We start from the raw sequence: 22,585 nt of genomic DNA, 5'->3' as shown, positions 1-22,585 counted from the left end.
GGCCAGGTAGCTGTCTCCCAAATTTCTTGGTATAGATGAGTAAACATCTCCATCACTGCATTCATTGGTTGAAACATCTCGACTGGTATTTGGTCAATTCCTCCAGCCTTGTTTTTCACCATTCCCTTCAGTGCAGCTTGGACTTCTTCCTTCAATACCATCAGTTCCTGATCATATGTTACCTCCTGAAATGGTTGAACATTAACCAATTCTTTTTGGTACAGTGACTTTGTGTATTCCTTCTATCTTCTTTTGATGTTTCCTGCGTCATTCAATATTTTCCCTATAGAATCCTTCAATATTGCAACTCAAGGCTGAATTTTTTCTTCAGTTCTTTCAGCTTGAGAAATGCTCAGTGTGTTCTTCTCTTGGTTTTCTAACTCCAGGTCTTTGCACATTTCATTATAATACTTTACTTTGTCCTCTCGCGCCACCCTTTGAAATCTTCTGCTCAGTTCTTTTACTTCATCATTTATTCCTTTCACTTTAGCTACTCAATGCTCAAGAGCAAGTTGCAGAGTCTCTTCTGACGTCCATTTTGGTCTTTTCTTTCTTTCCTGTCTTTTTAATGACCTTTTGCTTTCTTCATGTATGATGTCCTTGATGTCATTCCACAACTCACCTGGTCTTCGGTCATTCGTGTTCAATGCGTCAAATCTAATCTTGAGATGGTCTCTAAATTCAGGTGGGATATGCTCAAGTCATATTTTGGCCCTCAAGGACTTGCTCTAATTTTCTTCAGCTTCAGCTTGAACTTGCATATGAGCAATTGATGGTCTGTTCCAGCTGGCCTCTGGCCTTGTTCTGACTAATGATATTGAGCTTGTCCATCATCTCTTTCCACAGATGTAGTCGATTTGCTTCTTTTGTATTCCATCAGATGAGGTCCATGTATATAGTTACCATTTATGTTGTTGAAAAAAGGTATTTGCAATGAATAAGTCATTGGTCTTGCAAAATTCTATCATGCCATCTCCAGAGTCATTTCTATCACCAAGGCCATAGTTTCCAACTATCAATCCTTCTTCTTTGTTTCCAACTTTTGCGTTCCAATCACCAGTAATTATCAATGCATCTTGATTGCATATTTTATCAATTTCAAGCTGCAGAAGTTGGTAAAAATTTTCAGTTTCTTCATCTTTGGCCTTAGTGGTTGATGCGTAACTTTGAATAATAGTCATATCAAGTGGTCCTCCTTGTAGACATATGGATACTATCCTGTCACTGACAGAATTATACTTCAGGATATATCTTGAAATGTTCTTCATGATGATTAATGTAATGCCATTCCTCTTGAATTTGTTATTCCCAGTGTCATGGATTGAATTCTGTCCCCCCAAAATATCTGTCAACCTGGCTAGGTCATGATTCCCAGTATTGTATTATTGTCTACCATTTTGTCACCTGATGTGATTTTCCTATGTGTTATAAATCCTAATCTCTGCCTGTGGTTAATGAGGCAAGATTAGATTATGTTAAAGGGGATTAGGGTGAGATGTAACACCCTCACTCGGGTCACATTCCTGATCCAATATAAAGGGAGTTTCCCTGGGGTGTGGCCTGCACCACTTTTTATCTTACTAGAAATATAAAAGAGAGAAGCGAGCAGAGAGATGGGGAGACCTCATACCACCAAGAAGGCAGCAGCGGGAGCAGAGTGCATCTTTTGGACCCACAGTTCCTGTGCAAAGAAGCTCCTAGTCCAGGGGAAGATTGATAACAAAGACCTTCCTCCAGAGTTGACAGAGAAAGCCTTCCCCTGGAGCTGACACTCTGAACTTGGACTTCTAGCCTACTAGACTGTGAGAAAATAAATTTCTCTTTGTTAAAGCTATTCACTTGTGGTATTTCTGTTATAGCAGCACTAGATGACGAAGACACCCGGCATAGTAGACCATATGATTGTCCTATTTAAAATGGCCCATACCAGTCCATTTCAGCTCACTAATGCCTAAGATACTAGTCTTTATGTGTACCATCACTCATCTGTCAGTTTGTTGTACTGTGTTGGCTTGAATGTTGTTGTGATGCTGGAAGCTATGACACCAGTATTTCAAATATCATCAGGGTCACCCGCGGTGGACAGGTTTTAGCAGAGTGTCCAGACTAAGAGAGACTAGGAAGAAGGACCTGGCAGTCTGCTTCTGAAAAAATTGGCCAGTGAAAACCTTATGAATAGCAGCAGAACATTGTATTCCCATAGTCTACCTAAAAGGGAAAAAAATACGAGGGCAAGACTTCCTCTTTGAAACAGCTCTACAAGTTCTAGACCACTACACTATCTTAAAGAACACTAGGCTTTCCTTGGAGCTTGTCACCCACCTCCCAGCTGCCCACCCTTCTGACTCACCTTCTGAGTCCAGAGCCCTCCCCTGCTTGAGTGCTGGAACCAGGACTTTGAACAGGTTCCTTCCGGATTGAACCCCTACTGAGAATTTGTATTTCTAACAAGTTCCCAGGTCATGCTAATGCTGCTGGTTAGGGACCAATTCTCTGAGAACCTCTAGTAGAGCAATGGTTCTCAAAATTTATTATACATAAGAATCACCTGGGGATCTTATTAAAATGTAGATTCTGATTCAGTATATCTGGGGTGGAAATGCAAATTCTCAGAAAGGTTTCAAACTGGAACAAAATCGATTCAAAGCCCTGGCTGGAACACAGTGACCAGCAGCTGGGACAATTAAAATGAATCACACCAGCTCTGCCAGGGAAGAGCTGATGATTTGCAGCTGGTGACAAATGGGATGATTTGCCACCCAAACACAGAGTCTTGGATAAAGTGTCCTCATCAGTGGAATTGTTGCATTTGGCCAGAGCTAATTACCCTGGTCTAGGAACCTCAATGCCTGATACTAAGTGAGCCTCTCTCTGAACACGGTCCAGTTCAGTAATTAGTCAAGATGGACCTTTTCCTCCTGATAATTTAGAGGCTGGCCATCTGAGCCTGTGCCTTCCCACCCCCTGTTTCCATTACTTTTTAAAATATCCATTTGAAACAGATGACAAAGGGAAGCAGCTTGAGCTCAGTGACCTCTTGAGCTCAGCTGAATGAAGGAACACAGGAAGTGTCCTTTCTGTCCCCTTCCTCTTGGGGATGACAGGCTTGCTTTTGAAGTAAGGAAGAATGTGTGTATCCAACTCCTTATCAGAGATGTCCTGGAGAGGAGGTTATTGGCATCAAAAGTTGATTGTTGTTTCATTTAATAATTTTCCACCCCCTAGACAAGACCCCAAGTATCTGCTCTCCTGAAGGCCCTGGCCACTGTATCTGCTCCCCCACATCCACCCTGGCCTTACTCCTCACACTGTCTACATACCTCCATGCTGAAATGCTTAGTCTGTGCCAGCCCTGTGCTATTGTGCTTTACTTGTATTTTCTTTTTCAAATCTTAAAAATACCTTTGAGGTGAGTACTACTGTTACCTCATTTTATAAAGAAACAAGCACGAAACTATGTAGTGACTTGCTCAAAGTCACACAACCAGCAAATAACAGGCAGAGGACTGACCTCTGAGCCCATGTTCTTGACCAGTGCCCTCTAGTTTCTCCCTACAGACAGCAGAAAAGTCACTGTCAAATGAATCATTCTGCTATGTTATCTGGGTATTTGCATGGAAGGGCTAACAACTGGACAGATGTCTTTAAAAAGTTCTTGACTACTGTTGCATATTAACTTAGATCAAAGATCTCTGGTTCTCAGAGGGATCTAGAACAAAAATCCGTAAACTACAGCCTGGGAGCCAAATCCAGCCTGCCACCTGTTTTTGTAATTAAAGGTTTATTGGAACACAGTCATGCACATGTGTTTACATATTGTCCTTAGCTGTTTTCATGCTACAACAGCAGAGATGTGTAGTTGAGACAGAGACTATACAGCCCTCAAAGCCCAAAATATTTACTGACTGGCATTTTACAGGAAATATATGCTGACTCCTGGCCTATAGCATCGAATTCAAGCTGTGAGATTAGAAATACACATTTAAACGCCTGCACTGAATCTGGATCAATGACCAGGACAAGAAATGCCCATTTGTCAGAACGCAGAGAACAGTCCAATTAGATCCTTACTATCTTCTATTAACACCTAGTTATGCATTTAATGATACATTTAGTGTTTTGTTAATAGAAAGAAAAAACATAACTTGTAAGACAATAGCTTGATGACAGCATCTGACTCCCAGATCATGTCAGAATTCACTCACCCAACAGATGTGACCTGTCACTTGACAGCCCCTGCTCCCATGGGTCACCAAGCCCTATTGCTGTGATCCTTCATCTCTTCAGTCAGGGCACCCCTCCCAATTTCTGTAGGCTCTGCTTTAGTTCAACCCCTAATCATTATTGTTAACAAATACCATAAATAATAACCATAAACCACCAGTTGCCATTGAGTTGATTCCGACTCATGGCAACACTGTATGTGTTTTGCAGTGGTAAAACTGTGCTCCATAGGGTTTTAATGGCTGATTTTTCAGAAGTAGATTGCCAGGCTTTTCCTTCCAAGAATAATAATTATGGTAACTTATTAAATAATTATAGCCATATAACCATAATAGAAGAATGATACTGGTATAATGGGAACACAGAAAGGATTACTCAGTTCTCTGCAGGCATAGGTCATAAAAGAGTTTACCGAGAGGTGGTATCCCTCTCACTCTTCCTTCTACCTCCTTCTACTATACCTTTTCCATCCTGCCCCCATTCTGCTTGGTGATCTCCTACTCATACTTCGATACCTAGCACAAGTATCTCCTCCTCTGGCAAATTTCCTTGACCATTGCCAGCAGAGTAATTAGCAGCCCCTTCTGTGTTCCCTGAGTGCTATTTTCTTATTTGTCACATAATTAAATATAGTACTATAATATTGCTTGTAATATTTATGTAAGTTGGTAATTATGGTTTTACCAAATGCTCACTATGTGCCAGACCCTGTACTAAGTGCATTATAGGGAAGCCAAAGCTTTCCTTTATTTTCTCCATCAGACTGTGAGCTCATGGAAGGGAAAGACTGTGGTGTATTCACTTTTATCTCCCCAATGCCTAAATGTGCCTGCCATGCAGGTGTTTAAGAAATGCTTGTAAACATGATGAATAAACAGTATGATGGGCAGAATTCTAAAGATTCATGTCCCCTAGTTATTCAATCAAACACTAATCTAGGTGCTGCTGTGAAAAATAATTTGAAGATGTGATTCAAGTCCCAGGTCAGTTGATCTTAAGGTGTGGAGATAGCCCAGGTGGGCCTGACTCAATCAGGTGAGCACTTTAAAAGCAGAGATATTCTCCAGTTGGTATAAGTCAGAGAGATTCAAAGAGTGAGAGGGATTTGATACACCATTGCTAGCTTCAAGACTGGAGATGGAGGGACCACATGATGAGGAATGCACACGATGAGCAGCCCTCGGCTGACAGCCAGCAATGAAACAGTGACCCCAGCCCTGCAGCCACAAGGAAATGAATTCTGCCAACAACAAGTAAGTTTTAAAGAGAGCCCTGAGCCCCAGATGAGAACCATAGTCCCAGTCAATACCTCGATTTCAGCTTAGTGAAACCTTGAGCAGAGAATCCAGCTACACTGTCCTAGGTTCTGACCTACAGAACTGTGAGATAATAAATGAGCATAGTTATAAGCTGCTAAGTTTGTGATAATTATACAACAATAAAAAACAAATACAAACAAGTTTCCAATTCTATGGAGATGGATGTCGGTGGTCAGACTGCTCTCTGTGGATCTAAAAGTTTCCACTGAGCTTTACAAGAAGTGAGTGTTGGCTGTGATTCAACATCTTGGAGGAGTTGTGGGTTGAGGAGGTCCATGCCCATCCACAAATGAAACAGTATTTGGTGAGGGAGGAAATGTTCTCTAGTGTCTAGAATGCTGGACAGGAAGTATGAAGTCTTGTTTCTGGTCCCAGCTCTGCTACTGCCTCATTGCATGATTCTGGGCAAGTCATTTTCAATCTCTGAACCACAGTTCTTTCATCTGTAAGATGGGGATAGCTATCGCCCCCCTATCCATTTCACAGGGTTATAAATGAAGTTCAAGGAAGATAATGGTTCCAACATGCTGTATGAATTCTGACAACTCTGGAGGAATATAAGGGATTCCTCAATCACCAAGGGAGCTTTGGGAAGAGAGCTGCCAAGTTAAGAGACTAATAAAATTCAGGTGACTGGGCAGAACTCCAAGGGTTTCAGATCACAGCTGTTCCTTCCCTACCGAGAAAAGTGCCGCTTTGCCTGTGGCTCCCTGGAAGAATAATCATCATCATAAAAATAATGTCTTGTGTTTCAATAGCACTTTTCAAAGTATTTTCCCTGTATCGTTTTATTTAATTCCAATAGTTTGCATCAGTAAAAGGAAAAGAACAGACTAAGAGTCTTTCTACTTCTGAAAGTTTTGGTTTCTCACCCTGAAGTAGGACAAGTCTCACCCATTATACAGAGGAGGAAGACCGAGGCTTAGCAGGGCTGGTGACTTGCCAAGGTTATAAAGTTGGTCAATGAAAGAGCAAAGGCTCTCTTTCCCAGTCTAGGCCTAATTCCAGCTCCCTGCTCTGGCTATGGAGCTGGGAAAATGCAGAGTTCTTGAATAGAAACTCAACTTCCCCTGTACTAGGGAACCGAACTGAACTGAAGGTGGAGTGGGGGTTGCCTCACACTCAAGTTCCCATCTTATGCATCAGATGTAAATGAAGCATTGGAATCAGATCACTTTTGAAGAGGCTGTTCCCCTCAGCCCTCCAGTTATTCCACTGAGGACACTTGCTGGCTGTTAAGCAGCAGAATCTTTCTTTGGTGCCTTCATTAAGTAGGTAGGGATATGGGGAATACTGTGCAGGGCAAGTTGCACTCAATATCCAGCAGATAAATATTAATTAAACCAGAGGAGAGAAGACATTGCCTTAGGCCTCAAACTTTCTTGGGAAGCCTTTGAGCTTCACTAGGAGATCCCAAATTTGGGATAACTTAGCAGGGTCTCTCAGTTCTGTAATGTTGGAAAAGGAGGCAGCTATCCTGAACATTTGGCTTGAGGCCATAACTCCAGACACCCTGGGCCAAAGGCAGCTTGGGATTGTCCTGATCCTGACAACTATTCCTGGTCTCTAGAAACCAATGTGAATAGAGCCACAGGGTTATGAGAGAAGGGGCATTTATGCATTCACTTGTTATTGAGGGCCTATTCTGTACTGAGGTCCCTGAGTAGTGCTCGGCTACTAACCAAAAGGTTGGCAGTTCACATCCACCCAATGGTGCCACGAAAGATCTACTTCCTTAAGATTCCAAAAGCCAAATCCATTGCCTTCAAGTCAATTCCAGCTTACAGTGACCCTATAGGACAGAGTAGAACTGCCCCATAGGGTATCCAAGGAGCAGCTGGTGGATTTGAACTGCTGACCTTTTGGTTAGCAGCTGAGCTCTTAATCACTATGTCACCAGGGCTCCTCCTTAAGATCATAACTATTGAAAACCCAACAGAGTGCAGTTCTGCTCTGACACACATGGGGTCACCGTAAGTGGAAAATCAACTTGATGGCAACTGTTTTTCTCTGTGCTGGGCACCAAAGATACAATGTTGCTCAAAAATAACTAAAAGGTTCCTTCAGTCTTGCAGAACTTATCGTCTAAGAAAAAACACAGTCAAACAATCAAACAGATGTCAGATTTCAGTTGTGGCAAGAGCTGCTAAAGGCTCTGAGAGTCTCATGTTTGGGTGCTGGAAAAGTGATGCCTGGGATGAGATTTAGAGTATGCATTAGGGTTGATGAGTTGATCAGGGAAAAGAGCAGCAAGTGATAAGGAAGGGAGCTTTATGGAAATGAAGGACAAAGGCAGTCCAGCCGACTGGAGTACAGAAAGCATGCTGCGGGACGGCATTGGCAAGAGAGCAGGGGCCAGACCACACAGAACCTTGAGGGTCATCAAGGAGTTTAAATTTTAGTCTAAATGTAAGAGGAAGGTTTCATACGTTTTAATCAGAGAAGCATCATGATGCAATTAATGTTTCTATTTTTAAAATATTACTCAAGCTGCCTTGCAGAAAACAGGTTAGGCCGGGGAGCAGGTGGGTGGGGGGCAGAATGGAAGCAGGGAGTTCAGTTAGGATGCGATTGCAGTTACCCACTGTTGGGAAAGGAGCAGCAGATTCTGCTGGGGGCCAGGACACATGCATTAGCCACTTCCTAAGGTTTAAAGAGCACTGGATTGATATCCAAATACTGGAGTGATGTTGAATCCAGTTGTGTACTAGCCTTATGATTTTGAGGGAGTGATTTTGCCTCTACTGTTTCAGTTCATTTGATTTTCCCATAGAAGCCATACACTTTGGCCTACCTACTTATGATTTCAAATCACAGAATCTCAGAGATGGGAGGATTGTGAGAGGAAGCAGCCGGTCTCTGGCCTCACATGATGCTCAACCCCTCCTCTGTCTTGTACACTCTATCTTGCAAATGTGTCCCCAGCACTTGGTACCTTGGAGGGGGTGGGCAACAGTCAGCACCAAGCACAACATCTCTGTAAATGGTTCACCACTTGAACACCTTCGGAGATGGGGACATTCACTCTCACCCCAGGAAAGCCAGCTCATTGTTGCACCACTCTCTGTCCATCAAAAATATCATCCTCATATTTAGTTAGTGTTTGTTTCCTGGAACTTCTGCCAAAAGTTCCTAAATCAAGTCATGCAATGTGAGTCTCATGTCAACCGTTTAATGGACACATCCCTCCAAGTCTTTCTTTCCAGATAAATGTCCCCTCTTCCTGCAGCTGTTCTTCAGGTGACAGAGCTTTGCTCTACTCTCCTGGTCCCGCTCCTTTGAACTTACTTCCTCTGTCTTATTTCCCTCAATGTGAAGCATCTAGGAACATTTTTTTCCACATAGAGAGCAATGTCAAATATTTGTTGGATTTCTTGGAGTGAATACTGTCTCCCTAGAGTGAAGAGGAATCTCCATGGAGCAGAGATAGGGTGGGGTTCACAGGAATGCAGGGATAATACAGTTGGGGTCCACGAGGGTTTTGAAAACACTGTGAAACAATTGAGTAATGCCTCGGTAGGCCTGGACTCTCTCCTGAGTCACAGTGTGACTTGAGACTTAAATTTATCTGTAAAACTCACTGGTTGGATTGGTGATTTCTTTGGTTGTTAAGTATTAGCTTCTAGTTAAGCACTGTCACCTGATGAAGGCTTTGAGCCTGAAGCTGTCAGAGCACATGTTACAAAGCTTAAAGGGACACTTCGACCCAGGATGACACTTCCTTGATGAATGGAAGAGGATAGAAAGAAAACAGCTTTATCATCATGTGATTCAATATTAGGTGATGTCATGTCTATCTGCCACATAATATCACCCCATGGAACACCAAAATCATCTTGTGGTATATGGGGAGGCCCTGGACTTGGAACTCTCCGATCCAAATCAGAGAGATCACGGTGAACTGTTGGTTAGAGTTTGTTTGGGGCATAAAAGAGGAGAATCAGACTCTGAGAAGTTCAAAGATAAATTTCTCACCTCATGTGTGATCATTGTATTTGCCACTTTGATCCAAAACAAAATATCCTTTCTCTTTGTTTCAGCCAAATCCTCTTTCTCTGTGACAGAGGGAGAATTGCACCTGTGCCCAAATGCGATGTTCCCCAAAGTGGCTGGAATATAGTTGCTCTCACTCTATTTCCAAAATAGTCTCCCTTTCTTCCTTCTAATTCATCATTTTGATGACCTTTGCCAGCCAAGAGAGCAATAATGAGAAGGCAGCCTGAAGATATTTTGGGACATGATAAAACATGTACATCATGTGCATAAATGCATTTGTATTCATGTGTGTGTGTACAAAGATTTGATGTGTATGGAATTGCATTTTAAAGGATATGTTTATGTGTGTATATAACTTTGTAGGCAAATGTTTACAATATCTGTATGTTTGTTGGCATGTGTCTCAATGTGTATGTTTGTGTAAAAGTGAGTGTGAATATGTGACTGCGGGCTTTATCACTCCTGAAGGGCAGCGACCCCACGGATCCTTATCCGTGATGAGGAACAAAATGCAGAAGCGAATCTCTCTGACATTTGAATTCTTGCATCTTGCTGATAGAGGAGAAGGGTGCAATAGGACTTGACAGCTCTGCTGATGGGGTTCCGGCTGGCTCTCGCCCCTCCCCATATCTCCTGCAGGTGATGTCCGAGCTACTGATGCCTCTTCCCTTTGGCCTGCAGGTCCCTATCCGGCCGAATCGTTGGTGGCGTCTGGTGGTTCTTCACCTTGATCATCATCTCTTCATACACAGCCAACCTGGCCGCCTTCCTGACCGTGGAGAGGATGGTGTCTCCCATCGAGAGTGCAGAGGACCTAGCAAAGCAGACGGAAATTGCCTATGGGACACTGGAAGCAGGATCCACTAAGGAGTTCTTCAGGGTAGGGACATCCCTTGTCCAGACATTTTCACAGAAGGGAGCCAACATTGTCATCACAGGCAGCCAGGGCAACTGCTTAACTGAATTCAAAGTAGGGAAACTCAGAACATGTCTCAGTTGTCTACAGAACTTTGGGAAATCTACATGTCTGCTTTTGTAGAACCTTCAAGGAGTCTTTGGGTAGTACAAACAGTTAATACACGTGGCCGCTAACCAAAAGGTTGGAAGTTGTTCAAGTCCACCCAGAGGCACCTGGGAAGAAAGGTCTGGTGATCTACTTTTGAAAAATGAGCCATTGTAAAGCCTATGGAGCACAGTTCTGCTCTGACACACATGGAGTTGCTATCAGTTGGAATTGACACGATGGCATCTGGTGGTGGTGGTGGTAGTGGTAGAAGCTTCAAAGTTCTGCACTGATGTAGAACTCTTGTGTATGCCATGTTATGCCAAGTTCTCTGAGGACTGCAAACAATATCAGATACATTTCCATCTCTGCTCCCACAAGCGACTTACATTCTAGTTAGTAATCGATTAGTCACAGCAAACCTGATGCCTTTTGGGTCCCCTCCTATCTAACAGCAGGAGCTCAGTGAATGCTGACTTGCTTGATGAGGAGCTACTATCTGGGGGAAAGAAAAAAAAAACTGTAATAGGAGGTCTATTCAATAATGCCAAGAGAGAGAGAAAATGTGGAGTGGGTATAGCTGGAGGCAGTGAGCAAAGTCAGAGAAGCAGAGGGCTTAGGAGCACAAGCTATAGTGTTAGCCAGATCTGGGTCCAGAACTTGGCTCCATCCATTACTTGTTCTGTGGCACTTAGCCTCTTTGACACCATCTCCCCATCTATAAATGAGGAAAATACTGTCTGTCTCAAAGAGTTGTTATGAAATTACAGGAGATAATGTGTCTAAGATACAAGAGAAGACAAAGAACAATGAATGGTATCTCCATTTACCATTAGGTTTTCAGGAAGAAGCAGGCATTTGGGAGTCATCTTGAAAAGAGGTAGGAGTTGCAGCCACACAGGGTAGACCTGAAAACATTTCTGGGCATCAAAAAACCTGGTTCACCCTGGGTAAGCTGAATACATTCTAGGCAAAAGGCACAACTTAAACAAATGCCCAGAAGCAGGAAAGCCTGGGGAGTAGACCCCACTGTACTACAGTTTCTTGATTATAGGCTGTGTGTTCTGAATGACAGGCAGGAAAGGGAGCAAAGTCATCACCACCACTGATCCAGGCTCCAGAGCCAAAACCATCCATTTTCAACATTCTGGAGCAAGAAGGAGCCTTAGAGGTCACCTGGACTGTGCCTGTTGTCTTAGAGAGGGGAATACTTGCTTGAGATCATCCAGCCAGTTAGGAGAAAAACTGCTTGTAATCTCATTACAATTCCTTGACACTTTTAGCCTGCAAGTCACGTGTGAAGGAGGTGCCTGATATTTGTCCATGAAGCCAGTCCTATGCCCCATCCCAAGCAGAGCAGTTGGGAACCACCTGATCCACTTAGCACGCTCTCATCCCCTTATCTGTGCACCACAGGTTTGCAGTCCCCAAAGCACATTCATAGCCATGGTCTCATGTATGCTTCACCTGTGACCTAAGGCCAAACAGGGGTTATGGAGTCTACTTTGTGGGTAAGAAATTGAAATTCAAGTTATTCATGATGTAAGTGTCACCAGTGGGTACAAAATCTGAGTTTCCTGGTTCCAACTCAAGTATCTTGCCACTTAACCACACTGTCTTAATGGGGTAGTGTCATTAAATGATAATGTCTGAGTTAGACTCTCTGCTTCCCAAAGGCTATGTATGGCATTATAGCAGGAGTCTCCAAAGCCCTCACAAGCTCAGGGCTCTATCTCCCGGGGCAGGATTTAAGGTCATTCCCATCCCACCCCACCTGACATCTGCTCTGTGAAGGCTCAGCTCATCTGGACATAGGCTATTGGAGAGGAGAGGGTCTTCCACTAGAAAGGCAAGCTCAGAAAGGTGTGGGGGAGCATCTGTATCATTCACCCTGACCTCAGGCCCAGCCTAGCCTTTCTTAAATGTTTGCAAACTTGAGTTTTTGCTTCTTGCCTCTAAGTATCTGATTCCACCACACAGTCACTATTAATAAGCATATTTTCTCATATTTTGAGTCCCTGAGTCGTACAAAGAGTTAACACATTCAGCTGCTAACTGAAAGGTTAGCAGTTCAGGTCCAGCCAGACGTGCCTCTGAGAAAGGCCTGTTGATCGACTTCCGAAAAATCAGCCATTGAAACCCTACAGAGCACGGTTCTACTCTGACACACATGGACTCTCCATGAGTTGGAGTCAACTCAACGGCAAACGTTTTTGTTGGTGGTGGTGTTTTCTCATATTTGGACTTAAACTGAACTTCTCATCAGGCAACAATCCTCTGTCTTCTAAGACTATATATTTTTCTTTGTTTACCTTTTATCCAGTTATTTATAAGAAATAGTCATCTCCTCCTCTACTTCCCAGCTTCTACTACCAATCCACTACCTTCTGTTCAGTATCATGCCAATTTAGTTCTCACTGCCCCCCTTTACAGGCTTTATTGCCTAATCTTACATCATTTTGTTTAACCTTTCTACACTACAGATAGAACTTCAGACTACATCCTATAAGGCAGAATCTTTAACTCCTTTTCTCTTTTGGTAGCAAAAAGCCCATCTACCAGAGTCTTGTTCTCGTTGCCTTTGTGGAATCAGAATTCTACACTTCCCAAGCTAGATGGACCCGAGGACAAATCTAATCTAATCCTGCTGTTTTAGAGTTGGGGAAGCTGAGGCTCAGAGAAGAAAATGGGCATGCCTAGCTAATTAGAGGCACAAATGGGACTTAAAATTTCAAAGTTCTCCATGAATAACTATGTCCACAGCACAAAGTTGGGAATCTGGAACCAGGGCAGTCAGTATTCTACAAATTCCGTGCCCTAACAAGGCCTACTATATAGGCAGCAAATAAGTTACAGTTCATGTGCTAACTTTATTTCACTGGTAGTGGCTGCCTGGAGTTCTGTGTTGAGAAGGATTCTGAGGTCACATCTGACCTTAATGAAAAAGAATATCTTGATTGATATTAATGTCTGCCATAGATATAGGAAGGGGAGATTGGCATCAAGCAAGCCATGTATTTGGCACTTCTACCCTAAAGTAGGTTAAGCACTCAGCTGCTAACCAAAAAGTTGGCAGTTCGAACCCACCAAGCGCCTCTGTGGGAGAAAGATCTGACAATCTGCTCCCATAAAGATTGTTGTTGTTATTGATGTGTGCTGCTGAGTTGATTCTGACTCATAGTGACCCGATAGGACAGAGTAGGACTGCCACATACGGTTTTCTACGCTGTAATCTTTAAGCAAGCAGACTGCTAGGTCTTTTATCCTGTGTAGCTGCTGGTGGGTTAGAACTGCCAACCTTTTGGTTAGCAGCCAAGTGCTTTAACCATTGCACCCCCAGGACTCTTTCCTGTAAAGATTACAGCCTAGAAAATCCAACGAGGCAGTCCTACTTTGTTACATGGGATTGCTAAGAGTCTAAATCGTTAGGACGGCCATAACAACAACAGTAACCCTAAAGTAAAACCTGAAGAAAGGGCATCATTATTGATAGTAACCGCACCATTTCTGGAATGCCAGGCACCGGGCTATGCATTTAACCTGTGTTCTCTTCACAGCAATACTGTGCAGTGGGTGCTATGATCCCCATTGCCGGGAGAAGAACACTAAGGCTCAGAAAGGTTACGTTACTTGCCTGAAGTCCCACAGCTAGTGAGTTATAAAGATTAAAATGAGGGAGGCAGCTGGTTGTAGTAGAAAGGTACCAAGTGTGGAGTCAGGAGACCCAAGTTTTACTCCTGGCCTTGCCACTAACAAGCTACACGACACTGGGCAGTTCATTACCACCTTGCAGTCTGCAGTTTCTTTACCTGTAAAAAGAGAGTATTGATAAGATAGGTTCCATGAGCCCTTCCATCTCTGTGACTCTGTCCTTGAGAATGACCCCATCAGGACTTTGGTGGGTGGAGAGACAAGGTCACCTACCACCCCCGTAAGGCAGGAGGAGGAAATGGTAAGATGAAAAATTCTTCTAGCTCAGTTTCTGAAAAATCTGGCTTTAGGTCCCCATAGCAGCCCAGAGCATTTTGGCAGCCCCAACACAGAGTTGCTGAATCCTCCATCAACAGTTTAATTAAGATGTGAGACGGGCTGTGGGAGATGCAGATGATAGGAGAAATCTAAGAACAAATACCCTGAGAATGCTTCCAATTTTGCCTGCCACTCATCCTCCCTTTGCATTCCTGGAGATTAGATTGTCCTGATCATGTGCTCTAAACCGCCACGAGCACAGCCTGGGTGTTCTGGGCACTGGGGTGAGACTGAGAGGACGTATTAATTTTCTGCATTCCACTGCCCAGGGGCTCTTCAGCTCTGCCTGTCAGCAGCCCGGGCCCCTGTGGTGTCCATCCTGTCAGGTCAAATTGGGTCTTGCAATTGCCCTGCTGTGTGTTTTGTTGCTTTTGTGCGTAGGAGATCATTTGCAAATCTGGTCACAGCTGAATTTGTACATTGTAGGTGCTATGATTGGTTCTGGGTACTTTCTTCCCTAACCTTGGACTCTTCTCTCCCTTTTCTCCGTTCTTTCTGTTGTTGCTTGAATGGTTTATCCTCATGTAAAGAATTGCATATTTCAAGCTAGCAGGGGCCTTTAAAATCACCATGCTGAAATTCCTTATGGCACAGAGAGGAAAACTGAGGTCCGGAGAGAAAGAAGTTTCCAGACTCCAAACCATGAGTTAGAAGTAGAGCTAAGACTGAAATCCAGGGCTTCTCACTCTCAATCCAGTATCCTTTCCAAATTATAAACTATATAACAAATGATCTAGTTTATCTAATTATAAACTTTTAAAATTAATTAAGACTCACTCTACCCAATATCTTCCTGAAATTCTCAGTAACTATTTTCATTAATTTTCCCTGGAGACCTAGAATTTTCCTGGGCTCCAAATATCTCTACAGATCAGTTGATTCAAACAACAACTTAATTGCACATCAATATCTTCCCAATACTTGAGGCTGATATCAAGGAAATTTAACTGACACTTGTGTGCAGAGAAAAATTATATATGATAATAACTTCATATCAAATAGATCTATAATTTCTATATAAACTACTAGTTTATATAGATCATAGGAGCCCTGGTGGCACAACAGTTAAGCACTCAGCTGCTAACCAAAATGTTGGAGGTTCGAACCTACCCAGCCAGTCCATGGGAGAAAGACCTGCTGATCTGTTCCCGTGTATATTACAGCCTGAAAACCCTATGGGGGCAGTTCTACTCTGTCACATGGGGTCGCTATGAGTCAAACTCAACTCGATGGCACCTAACAACAACAACATGACTCTAATAGTAATTGTCTTTAAAACAATAGTCCCTCATATGTATTTTATACTTGTCAATTTACATTTTCAAAAGTCAAACTTAGGTATTCCCAAAATATATACACCCCTTGGAGAAATCAGATTCTTTGGAAACAGCATGTTAGATGAGAGGGTTGAATTGTGGTCCTGGACTAAGGGCCTACTATGTGCAAGGTACTTGATAGATTCAGTTAAGGACCTGGAGACAGCCCCCATCCCCAGGTAACTTCCAAATCCTTAAGACTTCCACACAAGAAGGGATGACTTGCAATCCTAGCAGTCTAGCCTGGCCATCCAGTGAGTAACCCAGATAATATATAGGAATATCAGCCCTCACAATACTGTTTCTCAAAGTAAGGGCCACACAGGCCATCTAGATCACAATTGCCTGGGGAACCTCTGGAAAAGATTGATTCTAGGCCCTATCCCAGACCTGTTGAATCAGAATCTCCAAAATCGGAGCCAGAGAATCTGCATTTTTATAATCTCTGTACATAATTCTGGTGCCCGCTAAAACTTGAGAATCATTGCCCTTGGAACTTTGGTGGTCTCAGAATACACAGGATTTGTTCTGGTAGGATTTGGCCAGACTGAAACAGCACATCAAGGGACGTAAACAGACTAAGCAAAGTCCCACAGGAAGGAAGGCCCAAGGTGAGTTCAGGAGGAAATAAGGAAAGCAGTTTGGCTAGATTTGGAGGCTTTCGAAAAGTTAACAGTTGGCAATATTTGGGCCCAAGTTAGCAGCATTATCAGACAATAATCTGAGGTCTGGTCTTACAATCTGGGATGACTGGACCTTAGTGCTCATGATGCAGAAATTCTACAGTATTGTCTTCCAATACTGAAATCAGATGTCACTGGTATTCAGCTCTCCACTCTTCTGGGCTGTATAAATATGGTCTTACAGAACAATAGAAAGGCTCCTTAATATCTTTAAAAGACAGACAAGGCCCCAGTTTCCTAACTCCCCCCCCATATTTAGGATAAATGTAATTACTTGGCAGTAATTAAAAGATTCTGAGTGATCCTGTTCATTCTGTATTTGCAAGATATTTGTACTTTGGAACCTACTGGTACTAATTAGAGCCTCTTATTTTGCAATCACTCAAAATTTGTTTCTTCCTGAGCTAATCTTACTCATATATGTGTGATCAAGCTACACTCAGCTCTTCATTAGTGTGTGTGCTGACCCCAATGCCAAGCGCAGCCAGCACTGAATTCCGGCTTTGTTTATGTCCCCTGTCAGAGGTCTAAAATTGCTGTGTTTGAGAAGATGTGGACATACATGAAGTCAGCAGAACCATCAGTTTTTGTGCGGACCACAGAAGAGGGGATGATCCGAGTGAGGAAATCCAAGGGAAAGTATGCCTACCTCCTGGAATCTACCATGAATGAGTATATTGAGCAGCGGAAACCCTGTGACACCATGAAGGTGGGAGGTAACTTGGATTCCAAAGGCTATGGCATTGCGACACCCAAGGGGTCCGCCCTGAGGTAAGTAGCCAAGATTTGCTTCCTTGGTACTCCCTTTTCCATCCTGTCTCAGGAATGAACCTGCTGTCTCTGCCACATGGCACCAATGCTACAATGACGGCTCTCAAGAGCGTCGTTCTTCAATGCCTGTGGGCCTGGGAGAATCCAGCCACCTGAGATCTGCAGCCCTGAGGTTAAAAATTGACCTGGAGAACTTCAGCTTGCTATGACTGTTGCTACCTGTGTGTTCTTTCCCATGCCTCAACTTATCCCTTCAAGTGTGTTAAACATCAGTGAAACTGTGTCTTTGTCATGTGATCTGTAATATCCCATCCTCTACCAGACATTCCTGCATCCAACTACGCCACAAACAGGGTTCACCAGCAACCCGGATCCTTTGACAAAGGGGGTTTATAATGTGTATCTCAAAAGAAACATTAACATTCTGTCCAAATGAAAAATCAAGCAGTTTGAGTTCTGAGACTTTGGCTATAGAAATGGAAAAAGCACTTAATGTAATAAATGGAAGTACCTATTCTTTCCTAGACACTGATTTCTTTAGGAGAACACAGGTAGTTCAATAAAAAAGCAAAGTAGTCTTTTCAGATAAAGAAGATTTTATATCCATTCTAAACAGATAATGTAGAGTCCTGAATCAAATATAGGTCTTCTGACTCCAAATCTTCAGGATGCTACATTAGAGAAGGTAAGACATAGTATCTCCCCAGTGCACAGTTCCTCATCTGTAAAAGGAGAAAAATAATCCTAGCCCTTTCTGGGTAGTTAGGAATCCAAATGGGATAATGCATGTAGAAGGCAATTGAAAACAGTACAGTGTGAAGTTACTTGTGAGACATTATGTCAATCACAGAAGGATTAAATAATTTTAAGGATTTAACTTAGGGACTGCAGTAGCATTCAAGGAAGGGTGAGAAGGGATTAATAATGGTTGTAGAAGAATGGAGAAGAGTTCCATGACATCAAGGACCACCTCTTCCTGTAGTTCATTCATTCATTTCAATAATATTGAGCACCTACAACATCTTAACACTGGGCTGGGAGCTGGACATAGTCCCCATCCCCATAGAACTACTTTCTTTCAGGGGAGACAGACATTAAAGAGCTAATTATTATCATTAAAAACCTGATAATGTCTCATAACAATTATGACAGATACTTTGATAGTCTATTAAAGGGGACCTGGAGGAAATCTACTTACAGCAATATTGTAGAACAAAACTTCTAGTATAAAACACCTAGATACGCTACACAGGATATAACAAACATCCCTTTAAATCCAAGTGAGGAAATCCCTAGGGACACACACACACACACACACACACACACACACACACACCCACACCCACACACACACCCCCACACACACACACCCACACCCACACACACACATAAAAGGCAAATCAAAACCAGAATGAAAAGCACAAGCTGATTATTCTGGGGCTGCCCTAAGCAAGGCAAAGTTATAAATTATACGACAATCTATATGAGAAAAAATCAGAAGTATAACTAAAAACATAGAAGTAAGCAAAGATATTTTAAAAAGACACTATCATAAGAGACCAGACATGTTTGAAAAAGTATCAATTGAAATCTACAGAAATAAAAAATTTAGTCATTGATATAAAATCTCAATAAAACGATTAAACAGCAAATTAGACAAAGTTGAAAAGTTAGTGAACTCAAAAAAAATTTGAGAAAATTTCCCAGAATGTCACACAAAGAGATAAAAAAATAGAAAATGTAATGAAAAGGTTAAGAGACATAAAAAGTATTGAATGTATATATGCTATGAGTTCCAGATGGAGATGAGAAGAAAGAATGGAGTAGAGGGCAATATTTGAATGGGATTTTCCAGAATTTATCAAAGACACAAATCCTAAATTTCAGAAATTATGAGTCTAAGCAGGATAAATAGATGAAAAACAGCACCTTATTTACTTGAAACTGCAGAACGATAATGACAAAAGAGAAGACCTAAAGATAATAGGCTCCAGTCGGCTCTGCTGCAACAGGTGGGACAGGCTTGGGAATGCTTCTTCATGGATGCTTTTTGTAAGCTGAGGTGTCAGAGATTAATAGATTTTAACGTGGTGAAATGAGGGGAGAGGGAGATAACAGCAGTCCAGGGAGAGGGAATAGCACATGCAAAGACTCTAAGGCAAGAAACCCTGACACAGTTTAGGAACTAAAAGAACCTAAGTGTTTCTGAACAGGTAATAAAAGAGAGGAAAACTTGATCTGAGATTGGAGACTGACTTACAGAAGGATTTTGTAAAGGATTTTTGTCCTTATTATAAGATCAATGAGAATACATTGAAGAATTTTAAGTAATTGAGAATTAGGAGAATAAAGATTATCTGTAGGAATGTAGATATAATTGAATGTGACCTAATGAAGGAAAACCAGATATTTATCAATCATGCATTTTTGCCTGGAAGAATTTAAAATACTGTTTGTCCAAGTTTAGGCAAAGTTTGAAGGGGATCTAGTGGACAATGCTTGACACAAAGAAATTTTTATCTTGGAAACACATAGAACATCGCCCTAGAAAGGCCCAATTCAGAGAATGAGTTCTTACAGGTCCAAGAACATTAATGATGCTGCAGAATTATAATATACTGAAGGTTTTATCAGTTAAAGACGTCATTTGGTCCAAATACTTGGATGTAAAGTTAAAAAAACTAGGCCCAGAGAGGTGACATGATTCGTACAGAGTACTTCTGCCACTCCATCCCGTACACAGGTGCCTGGAACAAGGTGACAACTCAGAAAATATTCGATGTTTGAGTGGTAGGCACCTAAAACACAAGTCGTCTGACACGCAATTTTCTACTGTAATGAAAGCCACCATTTAGTGAGTGCCTACTAAATGCCATAAGCTGTGGTATGCACTCATGTGCATCATCTCATGTAATTCTCATAACATCCCTACATGTATCATTATCCCCATTTTACAGATGAGGAAACAGAGACACAGAGTTAAGTTATCTGACCAAATTGAGAGAGCTGGTAAGGAAGGAGATAGGATTCAAGCCCAGGCTGTCTGACTTCAGAGCCCACGGCTATAACTTACTCTAACTCTGTACTGAGCTTTCTGACTGACAGAACCATTAAAGTCAGGAGATGGAACTTAGGCCAGATTCTCTGAACCTATTCATGTGGACCAAACACTGACCATCCACTCAGACTTCTGGAGCCCACAGCGTCCACTTACCACTCTGAAGACAAATGGCAATAATGACCACTCACTTTAATGTGCCAAGCCCCCCTCCTTTGAGTAGTAATACTGCTTTTATGGGTTTTGCATGCCCAAGCATTCTTCCTGGAATAAACATTGAAAATTATTTAACTCTATAATAAAGAAAAAAATGTAACTCTGTTCCTTTGCCTATCTGTACAAGGTATCACAAGCATTTATTCATTGTGACAAAAATGAAAAGGAACATGTTTCAAATACAGATCGCTGATGGTTAATCTGCAAGTCAAGAAATATCCAATTAATGGTCAAATACACCCAGCCCTCTCACAGTGCTCCTTTCTCTCCTGTATGACAGCCACAGGGCTTTTTAGTTCACAGACAGAAGAGTAATGTCCATCCTAAGAGAGACATGAGTTTCTGGCCTGAGGAAGTCTCTCTTCTCTCCATGGATCCTACTTCTCATCTCTGCACTAAAAGAGATTGTTGTTTGTGATGGACACTTAGCAACCAATACAAAGATGTTCCAGGAAGCATACCACTGAGAAACAATTACAGAAAATGAGTAACCTCTCCCCTTCCCCTGCCCCCCCCCCACACACACCCCATCCCTCTGCCTCACATGCCCCAAATGGCGCTGTTTTCCCAAGGCATGCTAGTATACCTAAAAGGAAGAATCATGGTAAACCAAGTGCTATAGACACATTACATGTGTGCTCCAGCAATCCCTGACACAGTGATTTGATCCCAGGAAACCATTCTGCATGATGGAGGGAAAAGTAAACAGAAGAATAAAAAGACAGTCATGTTTCCTCTCATGCTGTTAAAAAGGGGCTGATATGTAAGATAGAACTATTGGTTTCTACTCGTATGGAGCAAAAGAAAATGAAGGAAATCAGAGGCTCGAAAAAGAAACTAGTCCATGGGACTAATAGCCCACAGGAACCGCTTCTTCAAACCTGAGACCAGAAGAACTAGATCGCTACTACTACCGACCATTCTGACCAGGGACACAATAGAAGGTCACGGATATAATGGGACAAAAATGTAGAACAAAACTCAAATTCCTACAAAAGGCCAGACCTATCGGACTGATAGAGACGACAGGTACCTCCTAGACTATTGCCTCAGATATCCTTTGATCTTGGAATTGCAGCTATTTCTGCAGGTCACCTTTCAGTCAAATAATAGATTGACATAAACAATATCACCCATGAGTAACATGCCCCTTTAAACAATTAACTATATTAAACCAAACAGTTGACAGTTACCCAAAAGCAAAGATGAGACAGCAAGGAGGGGAAGGGAAGTTAGATCAATGGAAACAGAACAAACAGAATGGAAATAATGAGAACGCTGACACATTGAAAAAATTGTAGCCAATAGCACAGAATAATCTGTTTGAAAATTGTTAAAGGTGAACCTAATTTGCTGGGTAAACTTTCACCTAAAACGCAAAAAATATTATTGAAAAAAAGGAGGGGCTGTTATGTGCTTAAAGATGATCTGGAGGAGGAAATCAATTGTCCTAGAATTGTTTAGAATCATAGAGAATATGACTTTAAAGACTGATCAGCTATTCACGAGTCTGTAAACTCTTTAGAAGTGTTTGTTTATATTACAGTGAGCTGCTTCAGTGTGCTCCAAAAACAAAACCAAACCCGTTGCTGTCGACAGAGTAGAATTGCCTCATAGAGTTTCCTGGTGGATTTGAACTGCCAACCTTTTGGTTAACAGCTGTAGCTGTTAACTACTGCACCACCAGCTTCTCCTCAGTGTGCTCCAGGAGTTGTTAAAAACTTCTCTTCTGCCCTGTAAAACGTGAGTCTTCTGTAGCCCTCAAGGCAGCTGTTCTCTACCTTAATGCCTGTACCTGCCTCAGGGAAGGACTTTCCTGGAAAATGCTCTTCACTACTGGCTCTCGGTGAAGGAAGACCTCACCACACCTGCAAGGCATTCTCTCCCTTCCAGCCTCCCTGGAACAAGCTCCAGGTTCCTCCCAGGCACATCACCCACCTCTGTCCCAGAAGGTCAGAGAACGGCTGTCT

The 22,585-nt window shown here is 42.3% G+C and overlaps 1 protein-coding gene across 5 annotated transcripts in view; it reads left to right on the top strand.

The window, feature by feature from the left end:
• The window catches only part of GRIA1 (glutamate ionotropic receptor AMPA type subunit 1), a 379,118-nt gene that overhangs the window by 313,609 nt on the left and 42,924 nt on the right, over nt 1-22,585 (top strand). For all 5 annotated transcript variants that reach the window (XR_001121565.1, XM_004371282.1, XM_004371280.1 and 2 more), the window contains 2 exons: nt 10,221-10,419; nt 17,094-17,341. Coding sequence is in view for 4 of the 5 variants with exons in the window: in XM_004371282.1 (XP_004371339.1) it covers nt 10,221-10,419; nt 17,094-17,341 (447 nt within the window). In the remaining variant the exon portion in view is untranslated. The remainder of the gene's footprint in view (nt 1-10,220; nt 10,420-17,093; nt 17,342-22,585) is intronic.

Source organism: Trichechus manatus, unplaced genomic scaffold (genome assembly GCF_000243295.1).
Source record: "Trichechus manatus latirostris isolate Lorelei unplaced genomic scaffold, TriManLat1.0 scaffold00011, whole genome shotgun sequence".
In the NCBI taxonomy this organism is placed as follows: Eukaryota; Metazoa; Chordata; class Mammalia; order Sirenia; family Trichechidae; genus Trichechus; species Trichechus manatus.
This window is presented reverse-complemented; position numbering and strand designations above follow the sequence as displayed.